The sequence below is a fragment of the Patagioenas fasciata genome, chromosome 5 (genome assembly GCF_037038585.1).
Source record: "Patagioenas fasciata isolate bPatFas1 chromosome 5, bPatFas1.hap1, whole genome shotgun sequence".
In the NCBI taxonomy this organism is placed as follows: Eukaryota; Metazoa; Chordata; class Aves; order Columbiformes; family Columbidae; genus Patagioenas; species Patagioenas fasciata.
In genome coordinates this window covers 32,253,907-32,266,847 of record NC_092524.1, presented here as the reverse complement: position 1 = coordinate 32,266,847, position 12,941 = coordinate 32,253,907, and the positions used below count along the sequence as shown (strand labels likewise).

General features: G+C 41.1%; 1 protein-coding gene across 4 annotated transcripts in view; it reads left to right on the top strand.

Annotated features, from left to right (window-relative positions):
* The first annotated feature begins 410 nt into the window (after positions 1-410).
* The window catches only part of RBM25 (RNA binding motif protein 25), a 34,792-nt gene continuing 22,261 nt past the window's right edge, over positions 411-12,941 (top strand). For 2 of the 4 annotated variants that reach the window (XM_065838166.2, XM_065838164.2), the window contains exons 1-3: positions 411-608; positions 8,186-8,306; positions 12,078-12,127. In XM_065838166.2, coding sequence (XP_065694238.1) covers positions 8,201-8,306; positions 12,078-12,127 — 156 coding nt within the window. In that variant the 5' untranslated portion in view covers positions 411-608; positions 8,186-8,200. Of the gene's footprint in view, positions 609-955; positions 1,076-1,317; positions 1,338-8,185; positions 8,307-12,077; positions 12,128-12,941 lie in introns of those variants that run through there. The other 2 variants (XM_071809254.1, XM_071809253.1) reach the window with 2 other exon arrangements.

The window sequence follows — 12,941 nt, the reverse complement described above, 5'->3', positions numbered from 1 at the left end:
CTGCACCTACCGCTGTCACGGCCGGGTCGCAGCTCGGCGGTGGGAAATGGCGCCCGCACCAACCGCGGGGGCGCGGACAGGCAAGGGGCACACACGAGCAGCCAGGCGAGGAGCCGGTGCTGGCCCACGGTGGGAGGCTTTCCAAGGCCTTCAGCCACCCGCGCCGCGGCCGCCGGGAGCCCCGGGCGGCGGTATTTGACCTCAACATGGCGAAGTCCCGAGCTGGTTCAAGGCACCGCACCGCCGGCCCCCAGCAAAAATGGCAGCCGCCCGGACACCGGTTTTTTCTCTCTGCCCTTCTAGCCGTTCTTGCTCTATGGTTATATGCGTTGTTTTCTGCGTAAGGCGCGGGGGGCGCTCTGGCACGGCCGCTTCTATGCTCGCGCGGCGCGGTGCAGGTCGGGCCGCTGACGGAAGGGGCGGGTCACATGGCCCCGCGCAGCGCGGCGGCGGCTCGGTGCGGTGTGTTCGCGGCCTAGCGGCGCTCCGGGGCCTCCCAGTCGCGCCTCACGCAGCCCAGCAGTGTCCCCCTGCGCCATCCCCGACCCGCGCGGCTTGGAGGGGTCGCGGCCGCGCTCCGGACGTGGCTTCTGCTCCGCAGCGAAGGGGTAAGAAACGACGGGTTGCCGGGGGACGGGAAGGAAAGGCGGCAATGGGGCTTCAGCCGCCTGTTGAGAGGAGGCGCGGCTGGGCCGAGGCCGCTTCGCCCCTTCCTTGGGTCGGGGCAGGCGCCGGCGGCCTTTCGGCGGCCGTGGCCCACGCGTCGGTGGGGAGGCGGCGTGGGCCTGGTGGCGGGGTGGAACGGGAGAGTGGCCTCAGGGAGGCGCTCGCGGGCGGCGGGGGCCCGTCGCTTCCTCTCCCGCCCAGAGGCGTGGGAGCCCCTTCCGCCTCCGGGAGGCGCGGCGGGAGCCGGCCCCGGCGGGCGGGGCGGCCGGCGGCTCCGCGGGAGGCGAGAGGAGCCCGTCTCAGGCGCGGGACGAGGCCCAGCGCCGCTCAGGCGGCAGCGGGCGAGCCCGTGGCCGAGCGTTTGCCGGTGCCCGAAGCTGCTGCCTGGCTGTTCCGGCCGCCGCTGGCTGTGGGTGGGAGTTTGTTTTCCATGTTGGGGAAATGGGGTCGTGCGAGAAAACGTTTTTCGGCGGTGTCGCGGCAGGGAAGTTAATGTCCGTGCTGTGGACTGGTGTAGTCATCTGAAAACACGTGTTAGCAGCTTCTGCGTAGAAGAACGAGTGATTCATCCATGTCAGTAAGCAGCTGTGACATGTGTATCGGTGTGTTTTTCTCGTGGTCTCTTTTTTTCATTGTAGAAAAACCCATTGTTCACTTGAAGGAAAATAAAGGTGTGTGGTTTTTTTTTGTTATAGTGAATATCCCAAATGCAACTCTTTCATTTTCTCTATTTCTTTTTTTCTTTTCCCCTGGTATTAGGCCCTGTGTGAGCTTACAGGAAGTGAAATCTTAAAAGTTGTGTAGTTCTCAGTTTATTCAGATTAAAATGCATGCACACAGATTTTTAGGTTGTTTTTGGTTGTTGTTGTGGTTTCTTTGGTTTGTGGGGGTTTTTTTGTCTGTGTGTGGTTTTTTGGTTTATTTGGGGTTTGTTTTTTGTTTTGGTTTGGTTTTTTTGTGGGACAGGAAAGCTTTACTTCAGGTATTGCATCAGCATTTGTGGGACATGGTTCAGAACAAACTCAAGGAAGGAAGAACTCTCCCTGTAAAGAAGTGGTGTTCCATATAGGGCTTTGTGTTTCTCTGCTTCTGAGTGACCAGTTGCATAAATACTGTAATGCCACAGTCATGTTTGTGTTTTAGGAAGAGTTAGTAGCAAAGTTAGAGGGGAGAGTCCTTTATTTGACTGACTAGTGCTTTATATGGGTGCAGAGGCAGAGAATTAAGAACTAAATCAAAGATCTTAGAGCTCCGCTGACATGATTAATGGAGCCCTAGTTTAAAGGGCTTTTGGACTGAGGCTTTAGTTTGGATAAGCATGTTGCTTTTTGGATTGCTTCATGATAGTAGTTCAGGATGCAACTAATTTTATGGCAGTTAGTGAACACTTTCTAGATTACCTCTGAAAAACAGGCTTGAGTAAATACTACTTTTGTTTGTTCAGGAATAAATATACCTAGAAAATCTATAATCTGTTTTATTTCTCCCCGTGTCTGCTGTGTTTGACATAGATGCCTTGCTTAACTTCTAGGCAATTTTGGAGAAAACTGTAGGGCTCTATGAGAAAGTGGACGTTTTCACTGAGAGAATCAGTTTTCTTGAAATGAGGGATTTTTCTTTTAGGGAGTTTGTTTTTTGTGAGAAGCAATAATATAAACAACATCTCCAGTGGGTGACAAACTATGGGGTTATTTATTTTTATAATGGAATGGCTTAAAAATCCATACATTGTGTTGAGACTCTTGTAAAAGCCTATGTGATAGCACTGACTGTAACAGGTTGGTTTACCTCGTGTGTTTTCTCCAGTTGCTTCTGAAAGCGATTTTGTTACTCAGCTGTACCCATGATATGAGACAAAATGTACAAAATACTTTGTCGTAAATTAGAGGAAATTATTATTCATACTCTGTAGCTCTCTATGTAGTGACATTAGAATCAAATGCCAAACGTTGCATGATTTTTAATAGGAATTATTCTAATTCTTTAAAAGCATTGAAAACATTATTGTGTGTGAAAGCTTTTCTATAGGGACATTTCAGTGAAACATAATAATATGGATATACAAATTGGATGTCTTGGTATCACATCTCTTTAGCCAGGGTGTTAGTAAATAGCATAGTGTTACACACTTACCATAGGTGTGGATATTATCAGGTGCTCTTGTAATAATCTAGATGGTAAGATTATAATCAAAACTGGATTGTGGTTCATTTAAAAATAATTCCAGACAGCAAGTTTTGTGCTTACTGCTCCCTTATTTGAGGGACTAGCTAGCATGGCAATTTCATGCAACTTATTCTAGAGTAAGTGTACAGATTTTTTTGTAGTGCAGAATAATTTTCTTGGGAAAATGTCGAAGATAAGTAAAAATCAGATAAAGTAAATCAAACTAGATCAAGTTAAAATCAGACAAAGTAAATCAAGCTAGATCAGCTCTGCTGTCACTGCTGTTATGACACCAGATATTTGTATTCTTAAAACAAGCAAAGTTTGGTTACATGTTGAGACTTCAGGATTTTTACAGTTAATTTAAAGTTTGTTTAGTATAACATCAGTTCTACAGTAAGTATTGTAACTTTGTTTCCTGGGGAATTTATCTATTTTTAAAATATTTTAAATGTTTTGCAGATTTTTAAGTAAAAGTTGTAATGTGTAAACACAGATACTAAGGAGATAAATCACGTGACACTGGTAGAATTATGATGCTGCCCTGAGTAGGTGATATAATTGTCAGTTTAAAACACATTAGTTACCAGTGGTTTTTATTAGACTTAACATTCTGTTTGTGACATGCCTCTTATCCCCTTTATTAAAAAAATGAAGTACATTTTTAAAAATGGTTTAAAGAATGCTATGATTAAGAAAAAATACATTAACAGTGCATCCAGACTAGTACACATAGTCAGTCCCTTCTTGTTGGGACTCTTGGGAGCCAGAGGTAATAAAGAAGCATGGGGCAGCAATGTCAGAATGATGGTGATCGTTGTTTCGTAGTAATTCTGAGTTCTGTGTGATCTGAGCCCTGTGCATTTGTTCAGTGGTGTCTCAGAGCCTCCTTCTGGCCTAGTGGGGGTGGCACTGACTCGAAGTTAACACGTCTCCATGGATTTTGCCAACCCTTTGAGCTGTACGGGTATTCCTGTGCTGTCTCCCAGTTTCAGAAGACTGATGCAGCTGATGCCACATGGCATTTGATTCCACCAGGACTTATTAACCACTGTATGAAAGCAACTGAATTCCTTCTAGGCGGAAGTTGAACTTGGAATATTATAGCTGTGTTTGTGCAGTGCTTCCTTTAGTTAATAGCTTAGGCTGAATTTGAGCTGGGTCTGCTTAGAGTAAGCTTAGCTGTTTTGCCATCCACGCGATCATTAATCTACACCTTACAAAAATTGCACAAAGCTAATAAAGCATGCACCTATGTTACTTCGTTAGCTTGAATCAGAAATGTGCTTTTGAAGGAAATCTCACAGCTATCTGTACTTGAGAAACAGTTTTTCACATCCGTTTGCACTGTTCCAGTGGATGAACTGGATTCCTTTTGGGTGAAAATGTACTGAAAAATACACTCTTACCTGCAAATCAGCATTCATTCCAGGGCAGTGGACCTCCTCAAAATGTGTAGTGTGGACTTTAGGGTCTCAGCTCCATCTGTATTGTTTAACAGACCTGCTCTGGTTGTATAGCTGGCACAGACACAACTTAAATTGACTACACATGGACTCAGAAATGTGATACTAATCCATCATTTTGGGGGCTGTAGATGTCATGATTGCAGTCTTTTGAATGGTGTCAGGCCAGATGCTCACTGCTTTTCTTACCTCTGTATTTTTGTGACCACTGTAACATTCACAGAAATTAATCTGTCACTTAAAGAGCTGCTGGTTAAAATGCAGCTATCTAGAATGCTGCTTACATCCAGTTTCACTTGCAGCAACACTTTCATAAGTCACGTGAGGCTTTAAAATATCTCAGGACTGTGTAGTACCTCACTTACACATCTGAATATATTGGGGAAATTTGAAGATCACCCTCTACGATACTGAGACCACAGTAAATATGTGAGACACTGATCACTGAGCTGAACTGGGCAGGGTAGTAGGACGGTATGCAGAGAAGTTCAGGATACTGTTCCTGAGGTTTCTGCAAGTGTATTCTACTTAGATCCAGCTTAGCATTTCTTAACTTGCCATACCTAACCCTTAGTTTGTAGTTGCTTATACATTTGATGTCAGAGGCCCCTCTGACAGCTGGAAGAAGAGCGTGTGCGTTTCTTGTATGCTCTCTAGCTGCTGGCAGAAAAAATGTGCTGCTCAGTTCCCTTCATTGTAGCATCTTGGCTGCTGCAAGGAACTGGATGAATGTTCCTCTCTTGTTCAGTTCTCTCACTTCTCCAGTGAGCAGTTTCAGTCTTGATATCTGTTAATCCTCACAGCTTTCATAACCAAAACAGAACTGTTCTCTTTGCCATTTTCACATTAGTAGTTACATAGTAGCGAGAAATTCTTCAGTGTCACTGACAGCAGAGGCCCTAGAATTGGTCTGTGCAATAATTAAGTCAGTAACAGAACTAGCAGCTCTGCAAATAACTGTACAAATATGAAAAAAAAAAAAAAACAAAAAAAAAACAAAACAACACAGTGCTTCAAGTAAAATGGATTGTTGAAGCCCTACAGGTAACCGTGTGTTTCACATCTGACTAGAAGACTGAAAGACTAAGTTTGATCCATTCTTACTGACTTCCTTATTTCATTTATGCAGTAATGATTACTTCATTAGGTGCTAAATCTTTGCTTAAGAAAAAAACACAAAAAGCAAACAAAAACAGTAACAACTTTGCCTTTGTGCATATGTAACATCCATTAAGCGTGGTATATTTTAGCATCTTTCAAACCAAATAACTGTTTTGCCTCTTAGTCCCTAGGCTTTTTTTAGCTTCTCTGAAATGGTGTCTCATATAAAGTGCTACTCTGTTTCCCTGAAAATAAGACAGGGTCTTATATTAATTTTTGCTTCAAAAGACGCTTACTTTTTTACATGTATAGCTGCCTGGACACAATTTAAATTGACTTTTTTTAATGGACGGTACCTAGGGATTATATTTGGAGTAGGGCTTATATTTCAAGAATCCTCAAAAATCCTGAAAAACCATGATAGGGCTAATTATTGGGGTAGGTCTTATTTTGGGGAAATCGGAGCAAGAGAAAGGACTGCAACTACAGGCAGCCTGGAAGGTTACTTGCCCAGTTGTGTTTTGTTTGTTTGTTTTTTTTAACAGACCACTTCTTAATCTTTCGTGGACCTCAGATGGTGTAACGCTATTGCAACCTGTTTAGAACTGTCTCAGACCCAATTGCTCTTGCTTATTGCTCTACCATCCTGACCCAAAACAATTTTGGATTTTGTCCAGTTGTCTGTCAGCTTTCAGTACACATAAGGATTGAGAGCTTTAAAGACCTTAATTTTCTGCCCTTCCTAGGACCATTGGCTGGGGGTTTTTTTGGTAAAAAAGTTCCAAATAGTGATACCAAGGCAGATAAAGGAGTTTTGCTGCCTTCCATGTCATCCAAGTTTCAGATTCCAGAGGAAGGTTGGTTGATTTGCACATAGTCTAAAGAGACAATGAACAGTGTTCTTCCAAATGAAATGTTTTGGCAGTGCACCTTTACTGCTTTTCTTTGCCCATTAAGTTTTAGAAGTTCAAGAGTGACAGAAAGGAAGTGTGTTCTAAGGCATATAGATTCTAAGGGGAACAAAAAGGTTTTGTGTTTATTATATTGTATAAAAGAATCTTTATTGAACTGTTGGAGGAACGCTTGCATTTGTTCTCTTGTTTCTTCCACCATCTTAGACTTTGTGTCACAGAAGTGTTTGTATTTTCTCCTGGTGAGATGTTGATGAAATGCTCTTTGGGGCTAATTAATGACTGCTGTCTTCATGAACCTCTTGTAATAGATGTAGTTGTAAGTGTGTCTTTGGCTCATTTATGCTATAGGGTCATATATGTGTTCTTATACCAGACTAAATAGGTTCTAATGTTCGAAGGTATTACCCAATACATTTGGTTTTCCCTTTCATCCTGTCCAGTCCACTATATACGTTTATCTCTCATAGTTGTTTCCAGATGCTGTGGGAATAAATTTTTGCTACATGATTCTCTTGGATTTTTTAGCTATTTTAAATGTATCTACCATTATGGTAGAGTACTGATATTAACTCTTCTAGTGCTTAAGACTGTCATTAACTACTTGCTCCTGTACATGTGTGGATACACATCTGTCTCCAGCAAAGCTCGTTGCCTGTTTCGTGTGTGTTCAGTACCAGGAAGCTGGTGAAAATGTCTTATCTACAGAACTGTGTGTGTATCAGAATTTTGGTTATCATAATGCTTTTTCTCTAGGCCACACACCACAGTTTTGACTTGTGGTTGCCTGTTTGGAAAACAGTTGCAGTGAAGGTCTGGCACTGTAGGTTGTAAAGCAGTGTGTACGGCCATTGAGGAACGCAAACATTTGTGCAGGCAGCTAACTGGACTCTTCTCGCTTGTGACACTGTGTCTTTGTGATTTGTATCCACACAGGCCAATGTGTGTGAAGTTCCTCTGCTGCTTCCTCACTGCAGCGTGAGTGTACCTACCCACTCAGCAGTAATACTGGTGACCAGCTTTGGTTTTCTTTAGAACTCTGACGTTCAGCCTTTGTTGAAGACTTGACCATGTGAGGTTGTTAAGGTGATAGTGGAAGCAAGAACATATGCCTTGTTGCCTTGTTCCTTGTGTTAAGAGTGATCTTGAGGGTTGTTTTTGTTTTTGTTTTTTTTTGTTATTGGGTGGTGTATGTTACAGGGTCAGTAATACGCACATAATAATAACTGTCTGAATAGCAATGATATTAAAACAATCTTTACTCTCCATGGTAGCATATTGACTCTCAGCTTAGGGGCTATCGTCCAAGTTGAGCACTAGCGTGTGTACCAACTGGGAAGAGGGTTTGATGATCTGTTTTTAACTTCCAAGCTTTTAACTGTCTATGTGCTGGAATTTGGGGATCTCCCCAATGTCATCTTAAATACAATTCCTGTCAGTGCTGAGTATCAGGATGTCCCAGTTCTTTCTCTCATCTTGTTCCACAGTTGTTTTCAGATACTGCAAAAGATAACTTTATTTTAAAGAAACTGTACAAACTACTAAATGCTGCTGTTTATTTCACACTCCTTCTAAACCATTGGTATGAGAGGTCATATAGTGAAATCACTGTAGCTTTGAAATTGGATCCATCTTCTTGATACACCCTGTAGTTTTTGTTTTCACTTCATTCTGAAACACTTTCCTGGAAGTACTGTTTCTCATTGTGATAGAAGACTTGTACTACATTTGTAGCTTAATGAATAGCTGGCGGAAAAGAGTTCAATGTCCATATAGAGATTTGAAATCATTATGGACGCTTGTAATTTGCACTGCCTTTGTAATTCATGTTTGGGAATTGACTAGTACAAGTTTTCTTTTCTGTCTTTTTGACAGATTGTGACTGGAAGAATGTCTTTTCCACCTCATTTGAATCGCCCTCCTATGGGAATCCCAACGCTTCCCCCAGGGATCCCACCTCCACAGTTTCCTGGCTTTCCTCCACCTGTACCTCCTGGTAAGTTATGTTAGTATGTGAAAGTGTAGTAGCAATAAATTACCTTTTGTTATTCTGAATTGTATTAGTTACAAAAGTTACTGGCTCTTAAGGTATTTCAATAACTCTGATTCAAGTACATTGCAATTGATTTTCCAGTTTACCCACAGATCATGTCATGTAAGCAAGCTTCTTTTGGTCTACCAAGAACTGCTTATTGCTGACCAGAAATCAAGCCATTAGGGACAGTACCGGACTTTGTTTTAGACTGTTTTTTCAAGACTGAAGCTAGGTGGTGATTTTTGCCACTATTTTGACAATAGACTATGATTTTCAGTTCCTTTCAAATAAACAATTTTAACGAACTTTGGAAATGCTTGGGTACACTGAGTACATGTGGTCTGAAAATATGAGTAAACTTTCAGAGGAGATCCAACTTCCATTGTTTTTCTCCACTTTTTTAAAAGTTCCACTTTCTTGTATTCTGCTTCTTACATACTCTTCCCCACACATCTTGCAAACTTACTGTTACATTCTTTACTCGTTCTCATCTTCTGAAAATGAATCCCACCTTTTTTTTCTTTGCTCATCTGTAAGACCAGCCTCTGGTTTTTGTGTTGAGACTTTTAATTTGTTACTTTGGAACCACCTTCTTTCTATACATTGCCAGTATCAGTAACTGTGACTGAAGACAGGAGACCAGAGACCAAGTGGGAGAGAGGAGTATTCAGAAAACTGCCCATTTAAAATTTGTCACGAGGGCTGCAGAAAATAACTCTTGTCCTTATGGTCATAAGCTGTGTTGTGCACAAGTGTTTTGTAGACAATGAAGGCATTCAAAAACCAGATGGCTGAACTCAGGAATGGTTTGTGCACATCCATTCATCAAGTTAAACCTCACTTGCATTAATTATTCAAAACTTTTTTTTCCTGAAATCCATGAGATATTATCTGTTTTCTGCTAATGGCAGAGTTCTTGATTAGGTAGTATTCTGCCACCAAAAATTTCAGGTTAATTTAAAAACCGTACCTCTTTACTAGCTCCAGTTTATATATACTAGTGTGAAAAGCACCAGATACTTTACAAAATAACTTTCTGAAGAATATTTTAAAATACCTGATGTAAGTTTCTGTTCTGAACACTTGCTTCTTAATGTGTGTGACGATCTTTTTGTTCTCTTGCTGTGTTTGACTTTTTATATAAATAGTCTTGTTTCAGTATTAGTAATCCAAACAGTATGTAGAGTGGAGGAGCCTGGTGTTAGGCAAGTATTTAATTTTTCTCTGCACGATAGAAACATGATTTGCCTACCTGTACAGATAACATATTTTGTCATGTAGAGGATGTGGATCTCTAGTTTGTTAGCGCAATGTATTCAACTCGTTATTGGCAAACTGGAAATACCACGGTGACTTTATGAAAGTCTACTCTGAAGTTCTTCCGTATGTAGGATTACAATTTTAGTGGCCTGTAATATTATCTTTAGCTAACTGTTTGGCCAGCATTTCATGTTCTAGTTACCTTACTCAGCCTATATTTTTTTTAAAGGTTCAGCTGCAGCAGTTGGTTGTATAAGAATGAGGTTAGAAAAAGCGTTTTGCTTTGTTTAAAAAATGGCTGTTAAAAATAAGAAGTTCTAGGATTTCCCTCTCTTAAGTGGAGAAGACTTGATGAGGAGGTGATTCTGATAACTGTTGTCATCTCTGAAGATAATTGGACACCATTAAGATGTAAAAAAATTACTGTTCATATGTTGGAAATGCGGTATTGGGTCAGACCAGCAGTCTGTACAGCCTGATGCATTGTCGAGGCAATGGGAATACAAGATGGTATTTAGGGTGGACATGTACACCTGTCTGCTTTCTGAGTGTACCCTTGTGCAGCTGTGGTGTTAGGGATGTTACAGAGTATGATCTTTCATTTTTCCTTTCTCTTATTCTGGACCTGTCATTCATGAACATTTTGATGGTTTTGAACCTGTTGATACTGTCCATCTCCACTATTGCCTCTTCGTCAAATGTGAGAAGTTCATTAACTACTGTGTAAAGCACTACTTAAGATCTTATGTCTGTCTTTAAATTCACTGCCTACTTAGTGTCTCCCTCCTGCCTCAGTTCTGATGTGGGAGTTTGGTGTGTTGTGTTTTGTGGGTTTGCACGCTTCAGTCATGTTCCATGCCTTGTAAACCTGCACGCTTGAAGAGTCTCAGAGTGTGGAGTCTTTCTTAGTAAAGCAGCTGCTTCAACACTTAAGTCATGTAGTTGCTCTTCTCTAAGGCTGCGTGGTGTTCTTGGGTTGTAGAGACCAGGTCTGACAGCAGTAGTCAAGGTACAGGTGCACCAGGTTTTTATATAGCACCTATGTGATTCCCATGGTCCTGATCATCAATGTTTGCTCATGATGCCTAAGATTTTACTGGATTTTTTTAGCTTCTGCTGAGCATTGGGCTGATAGTTTCAGAAGACTGTCAGTGATAACACAAGTATCTTTACTGAGTTGTAACTTTAAAATCCAAGTTCAGCATCATGATAATTATAATAGTTATAGGGTTGCACAACCAGACTCTTGTCTTGGAGTAGTTGCTCTGGTCTATGAGATGCCATGGTGCATTAAAACTGAGAGCATGGGAAAGCAAGACACTTTTTGATTCTCTGGACAGTTTGGAGAGATAGGAGGTAGTATAACTTTAATATGAAGGGAGCAAGGAAGAGGATTGAGTAATGTAGAAAACAAATGATGGAGTTGAAGCAAAACCAGAGCAGATGAGGAGAAGGCTGGAGAATGGTGTCTGAGAAGTGATGGTGTTTCAGGACTAAGCACTGTAGAAACTCAGGGAATGAGTCCAGGGACAATAGGTTGCAGATATTTGGTTAGGATTTTACAAGTACAGCAGTAAGAGAGATGGAGAAGGGAAGGATCAAAAGGGAAGGTCTGAGAGTGAAAGGTGAAGGATTTTTTTTTTGTAGAATGAAAAAAAATACCTAGGCTGACTGGAGAGTATTTCTATGAAGAACATGAGATTGACTTCATTGTTCTTGAGTCTTAAGGTCTTTACTGGCTAGCAAGTAGTTTTGAAATCCCTTCACTTAGTATCTTTAACCTCCTATAGCAGCTGGCATGGAAAGATAAACAAACAGTCTTTATTGTGATCAGATATTGGCTCACATACTGCTTTAAGCTGCTGGTGAATTTAGTAGTGGGAAAGAGGGTATTGCATGGTTTCACCTGATTAAATATTGTTTTAAATTAAGTTTTAGAGACTTAGTCAAGTATTCACTGGGTAGGGAGCTTCTGGATTGAGGTTTTCTATGCTGCCTTTATTAAGCTATTCCATAAGTGGTAACGTGAAACCTGGTGACCTCTATAGGGCCTCATCCCTATGATGTAGCCAGAGTAGATTGTGCTGTGAGAATTGAGCAGGTCATGAATGAGATTATAATCTGTAGGACTTCAGCTGCTTTTGTTCTCTATTTATGGAATTCACTGCCTCATTCATCACATGATTATCTTCTAGAACAATACTGTGGTTTGAACGTGCTTTGAAAATAGATTTGTTTGCAACAGACCAAGTTGGAATGGTCGTATAGTAGAAGTGACTGGGGTGCACATGGCATGTCAGGGAACTCAGACTATGCTTGAATGCTTAAGGAATTACTAGTAATCAATACTGTGCAACTCTTTATTTGACCAAAATTGCTGTCTGTTTTGGAATCCATGTCTGCAATTAGTTCACTTGTATTCATCAGTAATCTCAACATGGCAGATTAATATAAATGTTTTGTCTTTCTCAGGGACCCCTATGATTCCTGTACCAATGGGCATTATGGCTCCTGCTCCAACTGTAAGTATTGCAGTGGATGTGAGATTGTAGTAAAATAAAACGGAGAGTAAAACTTAGATGTCAACAGTATGTTTGTTTTGCTCTGTTCCATCAGAGTTTGTATTATGAAAAGAAATGTTTCGCTTTAAATGCAACTATTATGCAAATATTATGCTCAATTCTCAGCTAGACAAAGTTTGAAGTAATCTCTGGGGTACTAGCTGCAAAGGTGAAGCAATTACTGTTCTTGCAAAAGGCTGTGCTTCTCTCAATACAATGATGTAGGCTTTGCCTTCAGGTCATCTGTGGTCTTTCTATGCAGTACGGTTAGGTCAGTTAGATTCCAAGACTCTTGCTTTTGAGTTTGTTGGCCTGATAGTGCTCTGGAGGCATCACCCCATCTATGTTTATAAGGCCATCATACAGCACTGCTGTGTTGGCCAGAAGATGTGTGTTAACAAGCTTGTAAACGATTTATCTTTTCCCATTTTGTAGGGGAAGGAATAGTTAGTTACGTGTAATAGCATCTATGGAAGAGCAAATGACAGAAATGTGTCTTCTTCATTTGTCTTACTAATTTCTAGTTGAAATTAAGGTTTGTGATGAAGGGGGAGGTGCTCTTTGAAATACAAAGGTTACTTCATGGCTTAAAGGGGAATTACTATTTCTATGATTTTGCATAAGTGAAATCTCCCCAAAAGCCTGAATTTTTTGTTTGCTTCTGTTATCTGTTACAGGAGGATATGCTGATGGTAACCAATGTGTTTATAAGACAAAGACACTAGAACAAATGCATTGTTCTATTTTCTGATGAAAATAATTTTTATTAAGTGAT